We start from the raw sequence: 25,270 nt of genomic DNA, 5'->3' as shown, positions 1-25,270 counted from the left end.
TGAAACACTAAGCGTCCCGCAGAGGCAGAGCCACTTGATAGAGACACACCATTACAGTGACATACAGTCATTAGCCAGCTCAGCTCTTTGCTGCCAGCCCAATATGTGCTGTAGCAGTTAGCATTCAGCTTGCGTTAATGGGGTAATTCCCATTCAGCTGGGATAGCAGCCATATGAGCGATGTGTCACATCTATAGTCAGCTAGTGTAGCAGCCATGCAATAATTTCTCCACTCACTCCCGCATTAAATGACACTCAATCTTTGCCAAGAACGCAACCCCCACTCCTCCATTTTCCTCTCGGCCCTAAATCACACCTCACTGTCTCTATTACATACCTCAGCCGCTCTCTAAATCACTTTCCCCGTTACGTTCCTTTTCTCCTCTGCTTCTCCGGATCCCACTTTTCTCTCGTGTGTCATAAACACTTTCCTAACTTTTCCCTCTTCATGGCAGCAGGAAGCAGGCCTGTGTTTGACAATGACGACATAACGCTGTGAACAATTTGGAAACGCTTCGCTTTGGGAGACTGCGTGAGCTCTGACTGTAAGGTGCTTCAGTGACCGTGTGTTCAGGTGACTTGACGCACACCGACGCTCACACAGGATTCATTTTAAGACGTTTATAGTTTCACGTTTTAATTTCGCTGTTTGGTTCATTGTTTTACCATCATCACTTTATTTGGCCTTTAAAATATATAACTGATCATGTAAAAGCTACTTTGGTCACGTGCAAATGCTAAATAGTGGTGGAAGAAGTATTGAAACTCTCTATTTAAATAAATGTACTAATAAAGTACTCCACTACAAGTCAAAGTACTGCATTGCTTAAGTAAAAGGATGTAAGTATTAATGACAAAACGTACTTGAAGTACTCACTGTCCAGTAAAATGGTCCCTGTCAGTGTTTTACTATTAGATATGAAGAGTCTGGATTAATGTTACTGCTGCATTCATGTGCCTGTTTTTATTTGAATTGCCTTATATACTGTTGGCTAATTTAATCTACAGCCTTGTATCATCTTCTTTAAGATCATCATATGTTAGTTGTGTCACTGTCCTGTAAAAACCATGTATCTCTAACGAGTGAGCTTCTCATGAGTTCAGAAAAACAGCTTGTTTTAAGCTTTGGGTCAGTACATTTACCTGCTGATCCAAGAGGGTTTTAAATAGTTTTTTTAAGGTTAAGAAGCAGGAACTTCATCCTTTATTATGTATAGTTTGACACAAAAATTCAAACCAGATCTGGAGATACATGGTTTTCACTGGACAGGAATGGTATGAAGAGTAACTTGTACCTAATGCTATCAGACAAATGCAGTGGTGCAAAAAGTACAATATGAGCACTCTTGTAAACTCTTATTCAGCGGCAGCTTGATCAGATTATGGTCTTAACTCAGCAAACATGAGTCAACTGTTCCTGGACAGGACCTGGACCAAAAATCATGGCTAATTGCAAATCTGTCCAGAGCTGCATTTTGAGGCAGAACTTTTTCCAGGTACGGAAGAAAACATTTTTGTGTTGATACGTGACATATTTAGAAGGCTAAGGTGGAGATTTGTGCAGTTTGGGTGCTTTCTGCAGACAATTGTTACTTATTTTTTTATTTTATTCAATTTCTATAATTGAATAGGAAACTGAACAACGATATGCAGGTAAAAGAGAAAATCCATCTGTCTGGGTTCTTAAGTTTCTGAACTGACAGCTTATGGGGCAAGATGCCACTTACCAACTCAGAGGTAAACAGTAGAGACTAGTTAACGCATGACTCTCACATGGCTTGGCATGGTGTTCCTTCTCTGCTAACACGTGCAAGCTGTCCAAAGAGGAAAATGAACTTGAGCAGATTGACTGCAGAGTGTGAGTGTACATAGTCTTCTTAACATGCACTGTATCTGTCTGTCAGATCCATGCAATTATATTATCAGACAAGTGGTGTCCTAACTTACAATAAATATGTCATGCCATTATGGTTAGTATTAAAGGGACATGGCACTATTCTTGGCAGAGGTGGAAAGGTTCAAAGACATGCAACAAAGTGTGACAGAAACAGGCGTACTGAATAAATGATGATGTTCATGGAGTGTGAGTGACTTAAACATTGGCTTCCTCTGAAGAGATGAAAGCTAGCAGCAGAGAGAGACATCACACATGTGGAGCCATAAAGAGACTTTAAACCAGCTTCAAATTAATACTGAAACAAACAGGAAGGTGATATTTCCAGCCTGGTTTCGACAGGGTTTTTGGTCATTTGAGGTTTGACTGACACTCTTATAATGACACCAGCTCGCTGCGCCCTCTTCAGTGGTTTAATGGCATCTCCGAATATTCACTCAACAATAGTGGAAGGAGACATGCATTCATTCATATTTTTGTTTGCTGATTTTCAGGACGTTTGGTTAAACTTTGCATTAGATTTGATTAAATTCTCACATAGCTCTGGGCTAGCTTTGAGAAATAACCCTGATGACTAACGCCTGGAGCCTCTAGTCTCAAGCAGCGATGAGAGTGAGCTACAGCAGTCTGATAAGATCATTTCTTTCTGACTCCGCAGCCACAGATTTTTTTCATTCTTAAACTTAATCACTTGAGGATGATAGCCAGAATTCCCCTGCATGGATTTAGATCTTCTCAGTCGTATGAACCACTGCGCTCATCTGTCCGTGTGTTCAACTTCTGTTATTTCTGATTCTGTGGCTCTGGATAAAAGTTTCAGTACATGAGCGGATATATTTACCTGACCGACATTTTGCCATGTATTACCTGCTGGTCTGCCTGCCTTGTTTAACAGCTGATGACTTTGTCCAACAAGGCAACAATCCTGATTTGTCAGTCTGTCTCTGACCATGTTAGTGCCCGTCTGTCACTCTTCCTGTCTGTCTCTCTGCTCTCTGTCTCTCTGCAGCATGGCCCAAACTCACCCTCATCATCCATCCTCCTAATCCCACCCTCAACTATTCATCCCCACCTCCACCTCCTCCACTCAGTGTTTTGGGTTTTCAGCTGCTATGGACAGAAAGCCCATTTAGACACTATGTGTGTGCGTGTGTGTAAAACGGTCCTTCTGCGTCCATTTTGGGAGGCGAGGTGCATCAGAGCGTGAAGGCTAGCTGTCCGTCCGAATTACATTCACTTGTTGGGCACTCTGTATGTGTGTGTGTGTGTGTGTGTGTGTGTGTGTGTGTGTGTGTGTTTATGAACACAGCCCCAGTGCTGTAAAACAAAATGAAGGAATCTCTCTCTTTCTTTACTCGGCCATTTCTGCTTCCTAATCACCTCCAAAACATACATGCATGCTTGCACGCACGCACGCACGCATGCACACACACACACACACACACACACATGCTTACCTCCCATCCTTGTCTCATGGGTTCTCTGCATTACACAAGATGCATGTCTAATCAACTGTTTTCTACTCTCATGATTCACTCCGCTAAACACCCACCCACCCACCCACACACACACATACACACACACACACACACACACACACACACACACAAGCTCACAGCAGACACACTTCGCTGCCATCCTTACACATGAAATTTCTTCCTGTTTTTCAGTTCCGCTGCTCAGACATGACCTCTGGTAACCTTTATGGGACTCGCCTTCCTTATGGGGACAAAATGCAGGCTCCTGCGATGTATGAATGAAGACTGGGGCTAAGGTTAGGGTAAGGTTAGGGTTAGGTAAGTATTGGTTATGGTTATGGTTGGATTAAGTCTCCAGGAAATGAATGTCAGTTTATGTAATGTACCTATACGCTATGCATACACTACTGTGTGTGTGTGTGTGTGTTTTTGCCTAAATGTAGGAGCATGTTACCAGAACTTCAACATTATTACCTCAAATCATCAAACATGAGTGTGTGTTTGCGTGTCTGTTTTAGAGCTGCAGCAGCGGATGAAGATATCGGTCAGCGAGCATTACACTCCCTCACACACCACTAGTGCACTTACAGTTCAGGCATGATGCTCTCCAGGATGAATTACAGTGAATCTCACAGAAAAACAGACCTTTCACTTCAGTTAAAGCAGTAGTACCACAGTGAGGAAGAGTCCTGTATTTAAAACTTAAGTACAAAAGTATCAGCATAAACAAAGTAAAAGCAGTCCTTATGCAGCATGGACCCTTTTCAGGAATAATAAGTTAATATTAGCTATGAAATAAATGGAGTAAACAGCACAACAATGTTCTCTGAAAAAGATAGCAGAAAATGTTTAAGTTCAAGTTCAAGTACCTCATAATTGTGCTCAAGTACAGTACTTGAGTAAAGCACATCATTCATCATGTGACATTTAGGACAGTTTCATTTAAAGTTGACTCAACCACACCACCTTTCTCATATGTTAGATTCAGCATACTCATTGAACATTAACCAGAATGACTGATTCTCATCTTCACTTTCATGGGGATCGTGGCCTCTTCGTTACCATGAAAAGTAGAAATTTGCCTACGAGCTGTGCCGGGGTTGCATCATTTCTGTAGAAATGGTGAAGCGGTACAGGCTGAAAGCAGGTTGAAGTGCTGTTCAGAGGACGGGTGGCTGAAAGGAGACTACCGCAGGCTTCAGGCGGAGCTGCCACAGGGCTGCGGTGGCAACGTTCTCACACCAGTCACTTCCTCAGCCTTCTCACGCGATGAGGCTCACTGGGCTGTCAGTAACGCTCACTGTGAGCGCGCACCATCTCTGTATGAAAGCTGAAGCTGGTTTATCCATTTTCTTTACAGCACAGGTAGTGTTGTGATTGAGAATACTTGTTTTTTTGTTTTTTTTTTCATTTCCAGCTTGATCGGAACACATGACATTATGCAAACACACTTGTACACATGTGTTACTTGAACAGCAGAAAACATCACAGCACTGTGGATAAAAATGGAACCAAAGTAACTACAATGAACAAGATGTTCCTAAAAACATCCTGTTATTGGAGGGCTGTAGGAATGGTAGAGACCACTGGCTCTGTTATTAAACACCTGTACTGTGATGGCCCCTAGTGGGTGGTATTGAGCATTGCAACAGGCCTGCAGATTGGCCTGCCATAAAGCTGCGACGGGTGAAGCAGTAACTGTTGCTGCACACAGATGCTTATCATAGCTCTCTCTGTGTTGAGTTGCGGAAAGCGTTTTAATCTTTATCTTCATGGTGGAGGTTTTACCACGATACTGACTCACTAAAGCTGGACGGTCCACATGCAGCTGTATTTAGACTACAATCAGTGGAAAGCCCATGAGTGCACACACAGATGGCCTTAGTTGAACTAACTGTGCGACTTCTAAAACAAACCGGCTGCTCCAGGGATGATTTAGGAGCGTCCTATTCATTTTTCTGTGTCTTAGATTTGTAATTAATGTAGATGGTTTTGTAATGATCTGTTTTCACTTTTTCCTGTTGAGTCTAATCTACTTTTATACAACACCAAAGGTTGAGGTTGAGCATTTTTTCATAGCTATTGTATATTTGGAGAAAGCGCTAACAGAGAGGTGAACGTGCTTTTGTTCAACAATTTTAAAAGTCAGAATATTTCAGAGATGTCTTGTTTCCGTGCTGCAGTTTTTGGTCTTTGTTCTCAGAACATGTTTCAAAAATTGTGAGGTTTCTGTTGGAAAAACTCCATGAAAGACATCTGCCGGGAGGGAACAGTGGTGTTAAGTGTTTTTCTGTACACTGGAGCGCTGATGACTGCTACAGAGCAGCATCTCTGTCTCAGCCATGACTTCAAGAATCAGTGTTCATATTTCATTTTCTTTACTTCATTAAATCAGGATTCTACATCGGAAAAAAGGATCAATTTGTCCTTCAGCGTGTTTCAGCCTATTAGACGAGCAATGCCAAGTCTTTGTTTTTTAGTCTCATCTTTGTCTGCTGCATGTCCATTCTCTTGTGTCATGCATGATATTTTTATGCCTTTTTTAATTTATGCAATACCTTCTCTATTGGTAGACGTTCATGGATTTATTACACACTTCAAAAGTGGAAATATTTCACATACTTAGTATAGACTTGTGAAAACCAGGAAGCACTTTATCACGTGCATTTGTTTCAATACCAAATGCTCAGACTTAAATAACATCGTGAACATGACGGTTTATCAAACAGTTCTCATGAAAAACTTGATAAATCTTTCAAAAAAATTTAACTGAATTTTGACAAGACAAAAACCTTATTAAACAAACCACTATGATACCATTTAATACTTGCACACATGGTGAAATAACAGCCATCGTTAAGGGCTGGACTTCAAATGCAGGACACAGGTTCAGATGGTTATTTTAAGACAAAGGATTTATTGTCACAGAAGGAAAATTGATCACTGGACACCCAGGACAGATCAGACAGGCAGGTGAGGTGAGTCAGCTGGATTATTATTTTTATCAAACTCAGAAAGAGGCACTAGGAGAGCTAAATGGCCAAGACGTGTTCAAGGACTACAGAGCGCAACAATTTGGCAAAGACTGGTGAGGAGATCCGTGTTTTTGTTTTGTGGCTGCTGATATGTGGATTGGCTGCAGCTGTGGTGGCTGATTGGCACGAGGATCAGGTGTAGGTGAGTCATGATTGAGGAGGACCCGCCCAGTCCAGACACACACACACACACATACAGATGGACAGACAGTTTAAAGATACCCCATTCTCATATCATTTCATTAAATTGGGAAGCTAAATCATACCAAGAACGCATACTTTGACATGCTTCATTATGTATTATAAAACTTATATCAGCTTATGTCATTTAGAATGAGCCATACCATCATGTTCAGTATAAAATCTAGAAGTACTGAATGTCTTTTGTGCTGAATAGATTGTCTGATTTTTACAGGGCAGCTGTACTCAGTATGCTCAGTATTTGGAAACAGAATGTCAATCTGTTCCCAACATATAGAAGAAAAACATGCACTGTCCACGTTCTCTGCAGTGCATTTTAAGAACATCTAAAGTATGCAATAATTTGCTAGTTTATAGATTTTAATTGATTGAATTTGAATAGATTGAATTACTTCTGGAATTAGTTAAGAACTTGCTTATTTTAGTACCTACACAGATAAGTTTGCAATAGTTGAGCAGCTACTCTTCGTTCGAACTGTACTTTTTCTCCGCTCGATGACACAGCAGCAATGACAGTGACAGTCAGTGTCGCAAACAATGATGACGGGGTGTTCACAGCCTACAAATTCCCTTTCATGTACTCCTCTGCTCAATACCTGCACAGTATGTGTGTCTGTTCCTGCACCAACTCTCCTGTGAGGGCTGTGATTTTCATGCAGACATCATGAAACATCAACACTTGAGGCTGGCCAAGAAAGGCACATAGCAAAGAGTTTCAGACAAGCTCCATTCATAAACTCTATTTTAATGATGTTACTTAGATTCTCTATGGGCATTACTGTTCTCATGGGATTGCTGCAATGAATGATATTTACAGGACTGTTTTACAACACAATACAAGACAACACTATTGTCTAAAGTGGTGGAAATTTGCCTTTGAATGTAAATGCTGATGGATGAATATCAGTCTGGTGGTGGTGTTACAGGAAAAGTCATCGGACCACCAAAATCAGTGAGATTCATCCTCTGGGGCACATAAAGAGAAAGATCAAGGAAGACATTCATATCAGCCACCACGTGGAACTGCCATCTCTCCACGTGTACGGCAACTGAAATTCCACAAGTACGGGTCATGTGACAACAACTGAACCATCTCCATGACAAGGGAACAAAGGTCATCGGCTTGTGAGATGTGGCTGAAGCCACCAGGAACCTTCCCAGGCAATCAAAGAATCTTTCCCTATTGTGTTCTTGTGTTTCCTGTCCCCTTTGTCTCCTGTCTGTCCCTTCCCTGTCTGTTGTGTATCTGTGTTACTGCAGCTCCTGGCTGGCAGACCTGGTGTGGCCTCCTCCTCTCCTGAGCACAGCTACTCTCAATCACTCAATCCAGACTCACCTGCCTTCCGCCCGGTGTTCGCCGAATGCTCCGTTCATCCTCGTGGTAACGACCGAGACCCCTACTGGGTATTTTTGCCTGTTTTCTCCCATCTGCTTGTCTGCTTTGTTTTTGTCTTCAGGTTGACTTCAGTCTGCTCCCCGGCAGTCTGTCCTCCATGAAGATCTGGATTCCTCTCCAGACTGTTCACTCTCTCGACGTCCCCTTTCCTCTGTATGTGGATTGTCTGTTGCATGTTTCTGAAGATTCATTTACCCGTTACGTTTCTTACTGCACATCTGTCTCCATGTTTTCAGTTCAATTTACACTTTTTACTTCTTTGTATTCCTCTTTGTATTCTAAGTCTGCAAAGTAACTTGTAACTAATGCTGTTAAATAAATATAGTGGAGTAAAGTAAATACAATGGTTGCCTCTGAATTGGAGTGGAGTACCTCAAAATTGTATAAATTAAGTAGAGTACTTGAGTAAAAGTATTTAGTTACTGTCCACCAGTGCTTTTCTAAAGTGTATTTTCAGAGGCAGATAGACCAGAATGGCGTCTGGGAGACAGATGAATCTCAAATACAAAATTAGTAGTTGCCTCAAATGTTGCTTGTGTTGTAGCACTCCAAAGTTTCACACGATTGAGTTATTGAACTTGGTTGAAAAAGGGGAAGTGTTTCAGGAAGACCAGCAGTGTCTCAGGTCTCAGCTATGAGTTGAGTTTTCTATCCTCTGCTGTGTCACTGAACACTCACACAGAGCATCCTCTCTGTCTCAGCCATGAGGAGCACACCAAAGACAACCTCGATCTCTTTGATCTTAGGTGAGAGGCATTTTCTCACTCTGGAATTTCTTGTTCCTTTTTTTTCTATGCAGATAGTAGAGGAAGGAGGACTTTCAGAATTAGTGTTCAGTTTACAAATGTTCACACTTCTCATTTCATTTTATTGAATTTGGAAGCTAAATCACAAAGAGGACGTCTTATATTTCAATTATTTTTCATATTAAATAATGAGACATGGTATTTTTGTCTTCCCTGCAGTCTCTCTTGGGTTGACCTTAACTTCACCTGCTGCAGGTCAGTCCATTCTCTTATGTAATCAAATTTTTCATGTATGCTCTGCGTAGATATTGAAATGTTGTACATTACTGCATGTCTTTTCTTCCAATAGACATTCAGGTCAGATTAGCTGGGTCGGGGTCTACTCGGTGCTCTGGAAGGGTTGAAATCTATTACAACAGTACCTGGGGAACAGTCTGTGATGACAACTGGGACTTAAATGATGCCATGGTGGTGTGCAGACAGTTGGACTGTGGTACAGCACTGAGTGCCCCTCAGTCAGCCCAGTTTGGTCAAGGAGCTGACCCCATCTGGCTTGATGATGTGGCCTGTTCAGGAAGTGAAAAGTCTCTAACTGAGTGTCAGCACAGAGGATTTGGGAAACACAACTGTAACCACAGTGAGGACACTGGAGTGGTTTGTTCAGGTGAGGCAACGTTTAGATCCCTTACAGAGTATCAAATAAATGAAAACGTTTCCTCTACAGTTCTGCATTTCTATCATCCAGTCATTGTGTTGACTACGACGAGCACAGAACATGACACAAGTCTTATGTCTTTGGTTGTGGGAATGATCGTTTCTTCCTGTTTTAATAGCTTCAACACAATATGTCTGACAAAATTATAGACAATCAATTTCACAAACTAATGACCAGCACAAAAAGAAATGCTTTACACGAAAGATATGTTCTCTGTGTTTTGTCTCTAGGCATGCCAATCAGATTATCTATGTCTGCTTGGTGCTCTGGAAGGGTTGAAATCTATTACAACAGTACCTGGGGAACAGTCTGTGATGATGGGTGGGACTTAAATGATGCCATGGTGGTGTGCAGACAGTTGGACTGTGGTACAGCACTGAGTGCCCCTCAGTCAGCCCAGTTTGGTCAAGGAGCTGGCCCCATCTGGCTTGATGATGTGGCCTGTTCAGGAAGTGAAAAGTCTCTAACTGAGTGTCAGCACGCAGGATTTGGGACACACAACTGTAACCATGGTGAGGACGCTGGTGTGGTCTGCTCAGGTGAGACGATGTTTAGATCCCTTACAGAGTATCAAATAAATGACAATGTTTTCTTTATAGTTCTGCATTTCTCTCATCCAGTCATTGTGGCTTATGATCAACACAATATGTCAAACACACACAGACACACAGACACACACACACACGTATGTATGTATGTATGCAAAAAAATACTTTATACACACACATGAACACAGAAGAGAGATGTAAAAAGGAAGTAATATTGAAATAATATACACTATCTAGTATTTATCTTGAGTGTGGTTTTTTTTTGTTGTTTTTTTAACTTAACCATATTGTAACAATTATTACTGTGAGGACATTGTTGGCGAGAGAGAGAGAGAGAGAGAGAGAGAGAGAGAGAGAGAGAGAGAGAGAGAGAGAGAGCCAAAACTGGCCCATATTGTTCATCACATTGTCAGTTCTCAATGACCAGTCCATGCAGTGAGTGTTTCTCAGTCCATAAGCATGCAGTTAAGACTTTACTACTCCTCCTAATCACACACCTTTTTGAAGCAGGATTCTCCTTTATGTTATCCACACAAAAGTGCAATAAAAATGGATTAACACCCTATAGCAGAAACAGGAGAAACAGGCCTAAATTTCCTGCTGGTGTAATTGTTTTATTTCTCTTTGTAATAACTGGTACACACATAACATACTTAAGTTAAATAATGTAATGTTTTTACCATGATATTTTCCTCACAAAGTAGTTTTTTTATGCCTAAACCTAGGGAAACAACCATTTCCCACTTTGCCTACATGAGGACAAAGGTCTGGCACAACAATGGTTTGGTTCAACCCAAACCAAAGATCAACATTTCACAACATTCACCATGATAACTAAGGTGTGGTACAACTATTGCTGGTACTCTCCAACGGTCATACATGATCAATGGATCAATGTCCTCCACGTGAAGGACAGACCAAAACGGCGATGAAGCCAGGACACGACACAATGGTACCACAAGGAATCTTTGCGTTACTCTCTCTGGTGATCGTGTCCATCAAGGAAATTATCCATCAGTCTGCTTAGAGATCATAGAAAACTAGTGTTTCCTGATAACTTCACATATTTGGTGATCTGGTGATTGTTGTCGGTGCACCAATGGCAACAGTGCAAACAGGAAGTGCCAAGAGTTCACACCACCAGGCGTGGTGCAGCTTCCTCATCTCCTCCATGGCACTGTCTCTTTCCACCAGCCAAAGCATGATGAAATGATGGATATTTTTAAGGATAAACTGTTCAATGTGTTTTCTCTCCTAGGGAGTTTGTATTTGGTCTTCTCAATAGCTGTTGGGATCCTGCTGCTGCTCCTGCTGGTGGTGGTGGTCCTGGTGGTGGTGATCTGTCTGCTCTGCAGGAGAAGTAAAGCAGCCAGGCAGCCTGGAGCCCTCGTCCAAACTCAATGTCTGTGCTCACCAGGACACACAATACATACCATTAATTGTGCTGTTTGTTTTTCAGATTTTCAAGACACAATTATTTCAAATTTCTTCTGATGCTTGTGTTTCAGTGATGGCCAGGAGCAATGTGGGCGTTGAGTCAGGGGACGCCTGCAGAAAACAGACAGAGCAAGCTGGAGGAGCGGAGGATGACGACAGTGATGATCATGATTATGAGGAAGCGGAGATTGATGACAATTATGTAGTGGCTGAAGAGTTTTGTGTTAAAGAATCAACCAGTGGTGATTACTATAGAAATGCAGCGCATCCATGTAGTGAACAAGCTGTGTGCACTGGTGCAGAGTATGAGGATTTTTATGAAAACTGTTAGGTTTCCATTTGTCAAAAGTGTCACATTTATTATTGTGTATAAAGCAGTCAACCTCTGACCCATGTCAACATTGTTTTTTTTAGAAACTGTGAAATTGTCAGTCAGTTTTAGAATTTGCAATGAATCTCTGATTTTCAAGAATTGTACCTGGAAGCCGACATATTTAGTGATATAAATTCATAGGAGAAGTTTGACGTTGATTCTTTATTGCGCTGGGAGTCAGTGAAGTGATTTATGTGTTGGAAACATGTCATTAAATGTGTGTAACTACTCAAGTTGAACAAAACTGAAGCCTTCCTCTTGTTTGTTTGGTAATCCACCAAAGAGGGTTTGACCACAGTCTAACCTCTATGACATACATACACAACCCAGTGTCTCAGAGTCAGCTCGAGATGAGAATGAAGTGACGGAAACGTGTTCTAGTTACGTAACTGACTTTCAAAGTTGAAGCACCTCTCCACTAAAAGTAGGTCTTGCATACTGTCCCTTCACTGTGATGTTTGAGCTTCACTGTGCAGGAAGCTTTAGGTGCAGAGTTTGTCTTCACATTTGTCTGCTGAAGACAGAAAGTCTCTCTGTGCTCAACTTAAACCTGAATCCCCAGCAGGATTTTGTGAGGTCAGGTCACACTGAGAATGGACTTTTCATTGAAGATGGAGACATCTTGTGTCCAACAGTTAGACTTCTGACATGAAAAATATTAATAATATTGATAACATAATACAGATGTTATTTTTAGAATTTGTAATGACATAAGATTTTGTGGAAAAACCATAGCAGACATTTATCATTCAAATTATTTTTACATAAATATATTTAGTAAATATATTTAGTATATTTACATAAATATATTTTTAGTTTCTTCTTCTCTTTAGGTGGATTTGTAAGGACCTTGGATTTTTATTTTTATTTATTACCACTTCAACTAATCAGTGTAGATATTTACTATTGGTTTTCTCTAGAGGTTTTTTTTTTTTTTTTTTTTTTTAACCTTAATTTCGATGTTTTTATTAAACTCCCCACTTTTTTTTTTTTTTTTTTGTGAGAGTGTAATGTAAAATTATTCTAACCCCCTGCGTTCTTAGAATAACAAACCTAAACCCTAAATGATCGTTGATGGTAACATTCAAAGCTTTTTTAATGTGCACAGGGGCTGTACCTATGAGTCCCAGACTCTACAACGGTTTCCAAAACCTGCCCCCCTGGGTACCTGACCCGAAGCTTCCTTGATCCTACAGCGGTTTCCAAAACCTGCCCTGTTAATACGTCTATTACAACACACCCCAGGTGGTGAGGATCGTTTACCTTTTCCAGATTTACTCACCAGAAAGACAAGGTTGTGTGCCAGAAAAGGTTCTCTGGATCACGCCAGTGAGTGGGCGTCGGTCCTCACGTGCCAGGTCCCCCGCTTCTCTACCGTCTTTGATAGGGAGGTTCAGGGTTTTGGAGTCCCAGACTCCAGCTGTACAGACTTAAAACCCGCAGCGCTGAGTCCCGAACGTCGCCTCACGGGTGATCCTGCCGACAACGCCAAGTTTGTTCTGGCAATTTTGTACTAAAAAGCACAGAGTCGTTCGTTGTCTTTCTGTGAGTTTATTCTGACGCCTGCAGACGGACTCCCTTCTTGTCGTCTCGAGTGTGAGACGACAAGAAAGAGCCCGGAGCAGGAGAAGTTGAAAGATTATATACAATATATTATCTTTGTAGACAGGATGACTTTGTTCTATCATCAGAACAATGTCAGCACAATAGGCACGTCATAATGTGTTGTACAATCAGGACACAAGGTTCACTTAATCAGTGCATAATAACATACTGTACGTGGTTACATGGTCAGCAGATTATGACATACGCACGCACCTAATCATATGATATGGTTGTTCATTTGGCTTAAAGACAGTGAATACTTATGATTAAGTACAGAGAAGATGAATAACAAGAATTCCCATTACAATATTTAAGATCAGCATCTAAAGTAAATGCTTCCTTGTGTCATCAGCTGTTTACACAAGTTCATAGCTATGAAAATAGAGCTCTTAATATATAAAAACTTGGCTTTTGGAGTCAGGGTTTCTCAACTTCTTCATTATTATGTGGCCAATCATTGACTAACATGTCCTCCATAGAAGAACTTTGTGAACCAGGAATGTGGTGGTGTATTAATATAGCTTTAAATATATATTTATTCTGTAAATAATTTGATGCCATGATAACATAACAATAAATACTAACTATTTAAAAAGCCATGTGATGAATACATTGCCTTGGTGCTGCAGCATTTGTACTTTGCCTTCTTTGGTTTGTAGATGCTTAGTTTTAGTGCTCTGTAGCTTCAGATAAAAAAACAACAACAAAAAAAAAAACACCAGCAGTCAAAGAGGAAGCGTTCCAGGAAGGATGAACTATGAGAGCTTTCAGTTCAGTACTGTCATCTATGTTGTCACTGATAAATAATACAGAGCATGCTTTGTGTGGGGAGCAACAGAGTAAGCTCCATTATTTGACCCTGCTTCTGTAAGACACATTTTTTTCATATTTTCTTTATGCAGATGATATGGGAAAGAGACCTTTGAGACTCAGTCTTCAGTTTAAAGAGCCATCACTTTATTAAGAGAAAACAAGAATCTGAATCAGTTACTAAGAGTAATGACCCATGCCGTTTTGCTTTCCTGTAGTCCCTCTGCACTTGATCAACTTCACCTGCTGAGGGTCAGTCCATTCTTTCCTTTCATTCATTCCTCTGCCATGCATAAAATTCTTTATGGTTTTAAGAAAAATATAAAAAAATACTGTTTGTTATGTGTACTGGTGTTCGGACCAGATTAGCTGTATCTGGGTCTAGTCAGCGCTACAACAGTACCTTGGGAAGAGTTTGTGATGATGAGCGGAACTTAGATGATGCTATGGTGGTGTGCTGACAGCTGGTCTGTGGTTCAGCACTGAGTGCCCCTCAGTTGTGGTGGCCTTTTCAGGAAAGAGATGTTCTATAACCGAGTGTCAGCACAGAGGATTTAAGGCACAGAATGGTGAGCAGGCTGGTGTGGTCCATACCTGTCAACCCTTTTCACAGAATTCACCCGTATTTTACCCTTCTCTCCCACTGTCTTCCCATTTAAATATTGTCCCGTACATTTCCAGTATTTTCAACCTTTAAAACAAACAGACAAACAAAAAAAAAAAAAAAAAAAGTTGACTGGAGGCTATCTCCAGCAGGATAACTGCCTACTTGATGTGTTTGCTACATTCCCCTCCGGTACAGCAGGTGGCAGTATTTTAATGAGGTGTCATTCACATAAATGGCACCCGCCAGTAAAACAAGAAGAGGAAGAAGGATGAACGTGAGGGGGATGGAATACCTACCAAGTAACTAAATGGGAGCAGGCTCACTTGTACTTATGAAGAACAGCGTCAGTCAAAGTGATGCTTTTTGTTAAATATGCCACACAGATTTTAGTGCATCACCCGAGGCAAAAGCAGCAAAACATAAACGCCCCACAGGCTTCACCACTGACTGTATTTGCACCGTCTCTGCCGTCTATTTTCATTATCGCCCTCTCTGGAATGTAAGTGAACAAGTTCATCAAATGTCTGGTGTACTGTGACAAGCACTACATCCATGTACATTCTGTGTGTGATTGAAAATATGTAAATTAATCAAAACCTTTGCCAAATGTGTTCTATCCAGCAATGATTTTTCTTCTGTTCTGAGACTAGGTCGTCAGATCAGATTAGCTGAGTCTTGGTATACTAGTGCTCTGGAAGGGTTGAAATCTATTCCTGCAATGCCTGGGGAACAGTCTGCGATAACAGCTGGGACTTAAATGATGCTATGGTGTTGTTCAGCTGGGCTGTGGTACACCACTGAGCACCTCAGTTGACCCAGTTTGGTCAAGGAACCAGAGGAAGCTCGCTTGATGATGTGGCCTGCTCAGGAAATTATTCTTTAACCGAGTGTCAGCACATGTTGTACCTTTCGATAATAATCAACGGCCTGACTGAGGGGCCAAATAAACAAAATGCAAATCCACCTCTATGATTAATTTTCAGTGAGCCTTCCAAAGGCCAGCATCTCTCTGCTGGTGAGGTTACTCAAGATCTGGAAGTCAGCATCACCTGTTGAATTTCAACTGAGCTTTTTGGTGGAACATTCATTCTGAAGATAACCTCAGGCTCATTCAAAAAGACCCAAAAGTCAAGTACCAAGTCAGCTACCAAGTTCATTTCAGCAGGGTCCAAAATTTTGTGCTATGCCCCTTATATTGGACCACATACAGTATGATTTTATTCTTCATTTATTTGCCCCAGCCCCTTAGCACCCACAGACCTTCTGCAGGTTCCAGGCTGAATTTTGGGAAAGTGTTTCTAAAATGATGCCCAGAACATGAAGATGAATTCCATCTGATAAAATGGTGTTGCCATGAAAACATGCATATTTGGCTTGAACACTCAGTGTTAATGTCATGTAGCCTAATTTGAATTGAAGAGCTGGAACAACTTGATATATAATATATATGACACACTGTCAGACAAATGGTAAAATGTTTCTGTCATGAAATGAAATGTGAGGGTAAAATGAGGGTTAGTGCTGATAATAATATTTGAACTACATTTATATTTAAAATAGCATTTTTTCTGGAGAATGAGACAAGATGTGGGGCTGCTCTCATGACATAGAATGCATTTACAACAGTGGTGGGAAGATTCTCATCAAGTGCTGTACAATTTCGAGAAACACTGAATTTTTTCAGTAGTTGTTGGTATTGCATCCTCTTCTGTGGCTTGTCTGACCTGTGGTGTTCTCCAAGGCTCCATCCCTGGCCCCCTCTTGTTCTGTATATGGTACAGGCATCCTACGTCATCCTACAGCACATAATGTCTTGTTTATCAGAAATTGCTTGGTGTCCCAAAACTTCATCCTGCTAAATGAAAATAAATCAGAAATTTTTATATTTGATCCTCCAAATGTCCAGACCCTACCAAAGCTAGCAGCCAAAGTGTAATTTTTGAGAGTGACTGCTGACAAATAAGTCACCAACATTGCCCAATCATGCTTCTTCCAACTAAGTATTTAAAAAATCTGGTCCTTCTTCACTGTAACAAATTTCCCTGTTAAATTATAGTAAACTGCTAACATCTACTGTTACCAGCATGAAACTGTTCATGCAGTCTACAATGTACCCAATGGAATCCATACCAACATTTTACTAATGTAAAAAATATTACAGTACCATGCTGTATAGAATTTAGCTTTACAGTATAATATTGCCAGCTGGTTGGTTGCTGTGATACTGTTATTTTAGCATTCCTACTATAATCTCCATGAACAGTTTATTACTGTAAAATGTATTTAAGTACTGTAGAATGTGTTCTTAACAGTACAACACAGCCACATGGAGATCAACAGCTTCTTGGACACCACCGTCCCCTCGCTGGCCTTTGTTCCTCTTTTGTGGTTGATACAAGTAAAGCGCCTGAATGTGTAATAACAGAGACGGTATGTATTAGGTGTGGTAACTGTCATCATTATGAAACAATAATCTCATTTTAATAAACTATTTTATCATCATGAGAATCCAAACATGATTACAAGTTTCCCAAGCCCAGATGAAGAGAAATGTAACATGACACATCATATAAAACTTGAAATAGTTCAACAACAAATGGTAAAATAGAGGCAGGTCCTTCATGTAGATTTTACATCAAATCAACAGAGGGTCACATCTTACCGCAGACGATTGATTAGATTACAAATTAACATGAGCTAAATATGAAGGACCAAGCTAGCTAACTCAGCTTAGTTTGCTAATTGTGTAGACCAATGTTTCCCAACCACTGTGCCGCGGCACGTAAGTGTGCCGTGAGAAATCATCAGGTGTGCCGTGGAAGATTATCCAATTTCACCTGATCGGTGCTCTAAGGCTTAGAGCGTTGACACGTTACTGCTAACGTGTGTCATGTCCAGGAAATTATGTTAAGTTATGTTTAGTTTCTGTCTTGTGTCTATGTTGTCTCGTGGCTTTTATTTTGACATCCCTCTCTCCTCTCGTTTCAGGTAACTTGCCCTTCCCTCGTGTGTCTCTGATTGTCTGCCCCGCCCTGATTATCTCCACCTGTTTCCCATTACCTTGTGTGTGCGTGTGTATATATAGTCTTTGTCCCCCTTTGTCCTGTGCCAGTTTGTCTTGTCTGTCATGTCAGAGAACCACGCCAGTCCCATGCCAAGCTCTTTGTTATTCCAGGTCTTGTATTACGTTGATACTTTGTTTAGCCTTTGTCATTGCCTTGCCATTTGTTATTTTGATACTTGGTCTTACCTGTGCTTATTTTGATACTTTGCCTTTGCCATGGCCTGAGTCGCTTTCCTCATTTGAGTGTTTTTGTTCTTAGTGAGTGATTCCTTATTTAGTGCATTTTGTGATTTTCCTCGTTAGAGTGATTTTCTGTTGATACTTTGTCCTTAATAAATTGTTTGTGTTAACCTTGTCTCCTGAGTCGTGCATTTGGCTTCACGTCCAAGCTCAGTCGTGACAACGTGGTTTAACAGAAAGATATCAAATATTGTTCACTCAGCAGCTAAAGGGGATATGATTTACGAGACAGAGGTCATTATCATGAGAAAACATTCTTGAAATTTTATTTGGTGAATAACGCACAGACAATCTTTACTAATCTTTAAACCTAATATATACTTTCTCTGTTATTACACAGGTGCTTCATCTGTATCAACCCCGATAGAGGAACAAAGGCCAGTGAGGTGTCCAAGAAGCTACTGTTGACTTCCATGTGGCTGTCCTCATAAAAAAAACCCCATGGACTCTGAATGCGACTTTAGGACACAACACATGTCCACACAGGACTTCACTTTCACAAAGGGATAGCCCAACTGATCTTAATGTCATTAATTTGTTTCCTTTTTAATTCTAATGTTTTATCTACCTATGGTTGGACAATCATTGTGTGTTCATTGTGTGAGGATTTTTGCTTCCTGCTGTATTGATGTAGCTTTAACTAAATATTATTCAGTAAATAACTGGATGACATAATAAATAACAAGAAACAGTAAATTCATTTATAGACGTAATAGCTCAGAAATGCAGCGTATGAATTTAAAAGTGAGTTCTGTACCTTATTGCATCAAAATGGAAACATGTGGAAAAGATAAAGCTGACAGAACCATTCAAGCTGCTGTTGATCAACAGAGTATGTGGCAGACGCACTGCCTCGGTGCTGCAGCTTTTGTGGTATGCGCTCTTTATTGTTGAGATTTTGAGATTACGTCTCTGTAATTTGAGCTGAAAAGAAACCACCAGACAGAGAAAGCGGAAGTGTCTCAGGAAGGACAAGCAGTGTCAAGTGTTTCTGTGCAGCATGGTTTTTAGTTCAGTTTTCTGTCATCTCTGAGCAGTCTTTGTGTCAGCCATGGGGAGCATGCAACAGAGAGACCTACGCTATCTGGTGCTGGGTAAGACAGGCATTGCGAATTTTAATAAACAAAGCAGCTTTTTTTTAATGTAGCGTAGCTGTTTCATTGTATACTAAAGATACAAAGTCCCTGTGAGTCATTGTAAGTTTAGAGATCATTCTCTTTATTTGAATATCCAACAGAATCTCAAACAGAAACAAGGGCAACTTTTATTTCTGCACTTTACAGCTTAATGAATATAATGAGTCACACCATATTTTCTCTTCTATAGCCTCTTTTCTCTTGACCTCAACTTTCCCTGCTGCAGGTCAGTCCATTTTCCTGAGTGATGCATAAAATCATTTTAGTTTTTTACATTCCGTGTAAATATTGAAATACTGAACGTTATGTTTTACATGCCTGACAGGTGTACAGGTCAGATTAGCTGGGTCTGGGTCTCGCTGCTCTGGAAGGGTTGAAATCTATTACCGCAACATCTGGGGAACAGTCTGTGATGATGAGTGGGGCTTAAATGATGCTAAGGTGGTGTGCAGACAGTTGGACTGTGGTAAAGCACTGAGTGCCCCTGAGTCAGCCCAGTTTGGTCGAGGAGCTGACCCCATCTGGCTTGATGATGTGGGCTGTTCAGGAAGTGAAAAGTCTATCAGTGACTGTCCGCACAGTGGATTTGGGAAACACAACTGTAACCACGGTGAGGACGCTGGTGTGGTCTGCTCAGGTGAGACGACGTTTGGATCCCTTACAGAATATCATTTTCGGTGATCTTGTCATTGTAGCTTGTGATGCCACAGCAGTTGTAGCACTGAAAAAACCACAAACTGCAGCATGATTTAGAACTGAAGAACGGAACAACAAGTATGAAATGTTGCTTATTACACAGGAAATTAAACTGGAATGTAAGTGAACAAGTTTATCAAGTGCTTGGTAAACTGTGACAAATTACATTCTGTGTGAGTGATTGAAAGTATGTAAATTCATCAAAACCAGATGAGTTCTATCCAGCAATGAATTTTCTTCTGTGTTCTGAGACTAGGTAGTCAGGTCAGATTAGCCGGATCTGGGTCCCCTCGGTGCTCGGGAAGAGTTGAAATCTATTACAACGGTGCCTGGGGAACAGTCTGTGATGACAACTGGGACTTAAAGGATGCCATGGTGGTGTGCAGACAGTTGGACTGTGGTACAGCACTGAGTGCCCCTGAGTCAGCCCAGTTTGGTCAAGGAGCTGACCCCATCTGGCTCGATGATGTGGCCTGTTCAGGAAGTGAAAAGTCTCTAACTGAGTGTCAGCACAGAGCATTTGGGAAACACAACTGTGATCACAGTGAGGACGCTGGTGTGGTCTGCTCAGGTAAGAAGACATTTTCAATTCCTTATCTGACATATGTTGTAATCATAATCATTATCATCATAATAACAGCCTGACTGACAGTCTGAAGGGCGTCTTGTATTCTGGGAGAGAGCACAGTTTACATACTTAAATAATCTGCAAAGTCCGCCTTAAAACTACACTGACACTCTGCACAATGCTTAACTGATGTTGGGTAAAACCAAACAGCTCCCAAAACTGGACCAACATAGGAAATGTGTCTATTTTTACTCTTAAAAAATGTTGCATAATCTTGTTCATCAAGAGGCGTTCAAGAAATACATTTGACACATGGCATACCCCCTGTAGCCTTGACAGGTGGCTCTGAAACATTAAGCAGGAAAACCACCAGCTCTACCAAAGTTAAAGTCAGTGTTATCACCAGTTAGCAGCTGCTTTGTGCAGCCATGTTTTTATCGTCATGGTAAAAACTGGATGAGCCCTACAACTCATTATAAAGCCCAAAGAAAAGGCAGTGTCATGAACACACATAGTAGACAAAATGTGTGACTTAAATGATAATTGGTGCATCCCAAATTCTGACCATGATAATTGTCTGAGGTGGTTGTTTATCATGACACACTTATTGAGCTCTGAAAAACAAAAGGTAAATTCAACTCAGATCACTCAATACTGTGTCTCAACCTGATTATTGTGTTATTCTTTCAGCGAGCCTCCCAAAGCCCAGCATCTCTATGAAGTCTGCTGGGGAGGTTACCTGGGGTCAGGACGCCAGCATCACTTGTTCAATCTCAACTGACCTTTTGGGTGGAACATTCAGTTTGAACAAACCCTCAAGCTCATTCAGACAGACCCAAACGTCAAGTCGTGAACCTGCTACATTCAGAATCAGTGGAGTGAGGTTTGATGACGAGGGATCATACCAGTGTCAGTATAAGAAGGACATTTCAAGTCAAACTTTCAGCTCCCCTTTGAGTGACTCTGTCAGACTCTCTGTCACAGGTAAGAAAAAATGATCCGCTTCCTGAACTTGATGTTGCAGTCCAGGTCACATTTAACACTCTGATGTGCTGTTTTTTCAGTGAGCTTCCCAGAAGCCAGAATCTCCATGAGTCCTGCTGGTGAGGTTACCTGGGGACAGAATGTTGAAATCACTTGTTCGATCTCAACTGAGGTTGTGGGTGGAACGTTTATTCTGGAGAGAACGTCAGACTCATTCAGAATGACCCAAATGTCAAATACCACGGTGGCTACCTTCAGGATGCTTCAAGTAGACTTTAACAATGAGGGACAGTACCAGTGTCAGTATGAGAAGAGCAGCTTAAGTCGAACCTTCAAGTCCCCTCCAAGTGACTCTGTCACACTCTCTGTCACTGGTAAGAAAAATAACACATCAGTAGAATGAGTCATAACACAAAACCAAACCAAAAGTTCTCTGTCAGCGTTTTATATTGGTTTGCAATATAAAAACACACTATCCCAAACCAATTTTTTGTGAATGTGTGAGAGATTATTGGAGCCAAAAACATATCTTAATTACGACTTCAGTTCATCTGGATCTAATCTCTCCTGATGTATAAATCCAGGGGGTTTATATTTTAGTCCTGTTGACTCTTTTGTACCCAGTGAAGCTGCAGCAGCCCAGCATCTCCCTGACATCTCCGAATGGAGGATTGGTGTGGAGTCCTGAAGGTGCAGAGGTCACCAGAGATTACAGCTTTGTCTTCACCTGCTCCATTAACTCCAGCTATTCTGAAGGCCGGTTCTTTCTCATCTTCTCTGGTCCCAACGTCACTTACACCAAGCCAGCAGTTAACCTCTCAGCCTCCTTTAACTTCCCTGTGGCTGAGTATGAACACCAGGGAAACTACAGCTGTGTGTATGAAGTCACACTGTCCTCAAGGAAATTCAATTCTACTGCGGCAGCACAGATTGGTGTCATCATTACATGTAAGTAGACTTTAGAATTTAAACTAATCATGTTTACATTTTATGAATAACCACTGAATGACATGTTCAGAAATTGTCAAAGTGTAATCATGAAACACAAGATTCTTGGGCGTGATCCTTTTCTCGCCCCACTACACAAATAAACCTTGATACAAATTAGAAAGGAAGAAAGAGAAAGAAGCAGAAGCACATGAGAGAGGGAGTAAGCAAAACTAGTCAGAAACGGAAACTGAACTTCATTTTAGTCACTTCCTGAATTTAAAATAAGATCTATTTCTTCTTCCTTGCTCTGCAGATTCTCATATAGTTTCGATGAAGAGCGGGTACTCGATGCGCAATATACAGTGTATGATACGGTCAAACAGAGATGGGTTAAGATTTCTCCCAACTTAAGAGGCAACTTAAGAGTAACTGGATGGTGTTAATGTGTTAATGAATGTGCTAATGAAGCTCTTTTTGTAGATTTAAAAGAATTTGATCAACAGCAGCCCAATTGTTCACCTTTGGGACTGCCTGTCTGAATTCCTGCTGAACAACGATGGGGTCTACCAAGGATCAACAGAAACCACTTAAGAGTCTGTGTAGTGTAAATAAAATGTAAATGCATGTCTGGGTGGAAAAAGGTTGCGATAATGAAAAAAAAGTGTCCAAAATCTGGAGAAATATGGGAGAATTGTGACCCTGGAAGGACACTGGGTCTGATTCTGGGTAGGATTGGCGAGTGTGTATATGTCTAGTTCAGATAGGGTGCACAGATTATTTTGAGAGAGGAAGTCTGAGACTTGGGGGGGGGGACTCATACTGTAAAGTAGCAGCGCATTAAACAGAGGGAATCAGACATTTTCAGAGGGATAACCTGCTCAAATGTTTTTCTTTTCTAGTGCCTTTGTTGATGCTGCTCTCCTCAGCATCTGCTGGGATCCTGCTGCTGCTGCTGCTGCTGGTCTTGTTGGTGGTCTGTCTGGTCTGCAGGAGAAGACGAGCTAAGCAGCCCGAAGCCCTCGGCCACAATCAATGTCTGTGTTCACCTGTTTCTCCATCTTAAATACACACTCATTGGGTGCTCTCATACGTATTCACATTTTGTTCCATTGCTTGTGTTTCAGTAGCTGTCAGAGTCAGCAACTATTATGACGATAACGAGGATGAGGAGGATGATTACGTGAATGTTGATCTCCTGGACATCAAGAGGAATCTTAAAGAGGAAACAGGGGAGATGGAAGAAGAGGAGAGTGACGATTATGAGGATCCAGAGAGTGACGATGGTCATGATTATGAGGATGCCCCCCTCGATGCAGGTGTCATACAGGTCAAGCAGGCCTGTGGCAATGAAGAGGAAACCAGTGAGGGAGAAGAAACCAGTGACGATGATCATGACTATGAAAATGTAACTGAGTCAGCTGATGAAAAAATTGTGGGAATTTATGGAGAACAAGAGGATTTTTACCAAAACTTCTGAGGTGGTCAACATATACTAAGACAAACTACAAAAATTCTTGAATGGACGGCTGTAGATCAAACGTTTAATATCTGAGTTACATGGACAAGCCAGGAAAGAAAACAAAAAAAACATTCCATTACTTGTTAGGGTGGCCTTTTGATGTAAATTCTAGGTAAAACTCATATATATTATTCTCTCTTGTCCAGGTACCAAAACCTGTGATTTGTGCCTTCCAAGGTCTTGCAACACACTTAAATGTTTAGCCAGACTAGCCTGGAGGCTCAAGGGGTGGCATTGCCAGTCCAGACTGAAATATCTCAACAGCTGTTTGATGGATTGCTGTGAACTTTTGTGCAGACTTTCATGGTCCCCAGATGATGAAGCCTTCCCTGTCTGCATAAGCTCCACGGAGCCATTAGCATTATTTTTTGTGACACCGGGAGAAGTATGTTTGGAGTTTGTCATCTGAAAAGGAGCCAGTTTGGGCTGTTGATGACAGTTGTGCTGGTTTATGGAAAACAGTTGTACATACAGCATTTATCTACAGTCGAGGCTGAACTGACTGGGCAAAGGAGGGACTGCATGTTAGTTGGTTTTGATGATTTTGATTAATTTTAATGCATACAAAGGAGTACTGGTTGCTCTGTGGATATAATGAAGCTGCCATGTGAGTAAGTGGCAGCGTCATGTGGTCAACAGACGTCCAACAACAAACTATAGCCCGAAGAGAGTGATGAAGCCACTTCATTTAGAGGTTTTAGCTGACACATGACATATTAAGTCTTTGAATATTTATTGCATGCATGTTTTTCATGAAAAAATAATACTATTGTTGTTTTTTTTTTTTGGAGAACCATCCAAGTCCAGTACGATTCTTGAAACCCATTTCAGTGTATTTCAGTGTGACCACTGTGGTTCATCACAACATTCACTTTATATTAATTTACCTCACTGGGTAATCAACTCCTACATTTAGCTTCTTGTGTTATCCAAGTAACAGTTAAAAGGAATAAATGTTTCACTTTCTTGCTCAGAGTTAGATGAGAAGATTGAAGCCACTCATTTCAGTGTGCGTGAGAAGCTAATGAAAGCTGTTGATTAGCCAGCACAAAGCCTGCAAACCTGGGGACACAGCTAACAAAATGAGATATGAATTAATTGTTCATTAGTGAGCTTTAGTGGTGTTGGTCAGTGAATTTTGCTGCCTTTGGACAGAGCAAGGCTGTTTCCCCCTGTTATGAGTCTTTGTGCGAAGCTAAGCTAACCTGCTGCTGGCTCCAGCTACAATTTAACTGAACAGATGGGAGAATCCATCCTACCATTTAGCTCCCAACAGTGCTCAACTAGT

The 25,270-nt window shown here is 41.1% G+C and overlaps 1 protein-coding gene across 1 annotated transcript; it reads left to right on the top strand.

Annotated features, from left to right (window-relative positions):
* Positions 1-1,716: 1,716 nt before the first annotated feature.
* LOC143333902 (uncharacterized) lies at positions 1,717-25,270 on the top strand. Its single transcript, XM_076752279.1, has 16 exons — positions 1,717-1,737; positions 7,869-8,012; positions 8,066-8,168; positions 9,100-9,414; positions 9,696-10,004; positions 11,272-11,415; positions 11,522-11,692; positions 19,187-19,243; positions 19,476-19,511; positions 19,611-19,932; positions 20,233-20,552; positions 21,240-21,533; positions 21,614-21,907; positions 22,158-22,481; positions 23,363-23,497; positions 23,588-25,270. Exons 1-16 carry the CDS (start codon positions 1,717-1,719, stop codon positions 23,938-23,940), a joined length of 3,342 nt encoding a protein of 1,113 aa, XP_076608394.1. The 3' UTR covers positions 23,941-25,270.

This window comes from Chaetodon auriga, chromosome 16 (genome assembly GCF_051107435.1).
Source record: "Chaetodon auriga isolate fChaAug3 chromosome 16, fChaAug3.hap1, whole genome shotgun sequence".
NCBI lineage: Eukaryota > Metazoa > Chordata > Actinopteri > Chaetodontiformes > Chaetodontidae > Chaetodon > Chaetodon auriga.
This window is presented reverse-complemented; position numbering and strand designations above follow the sequence as displayed.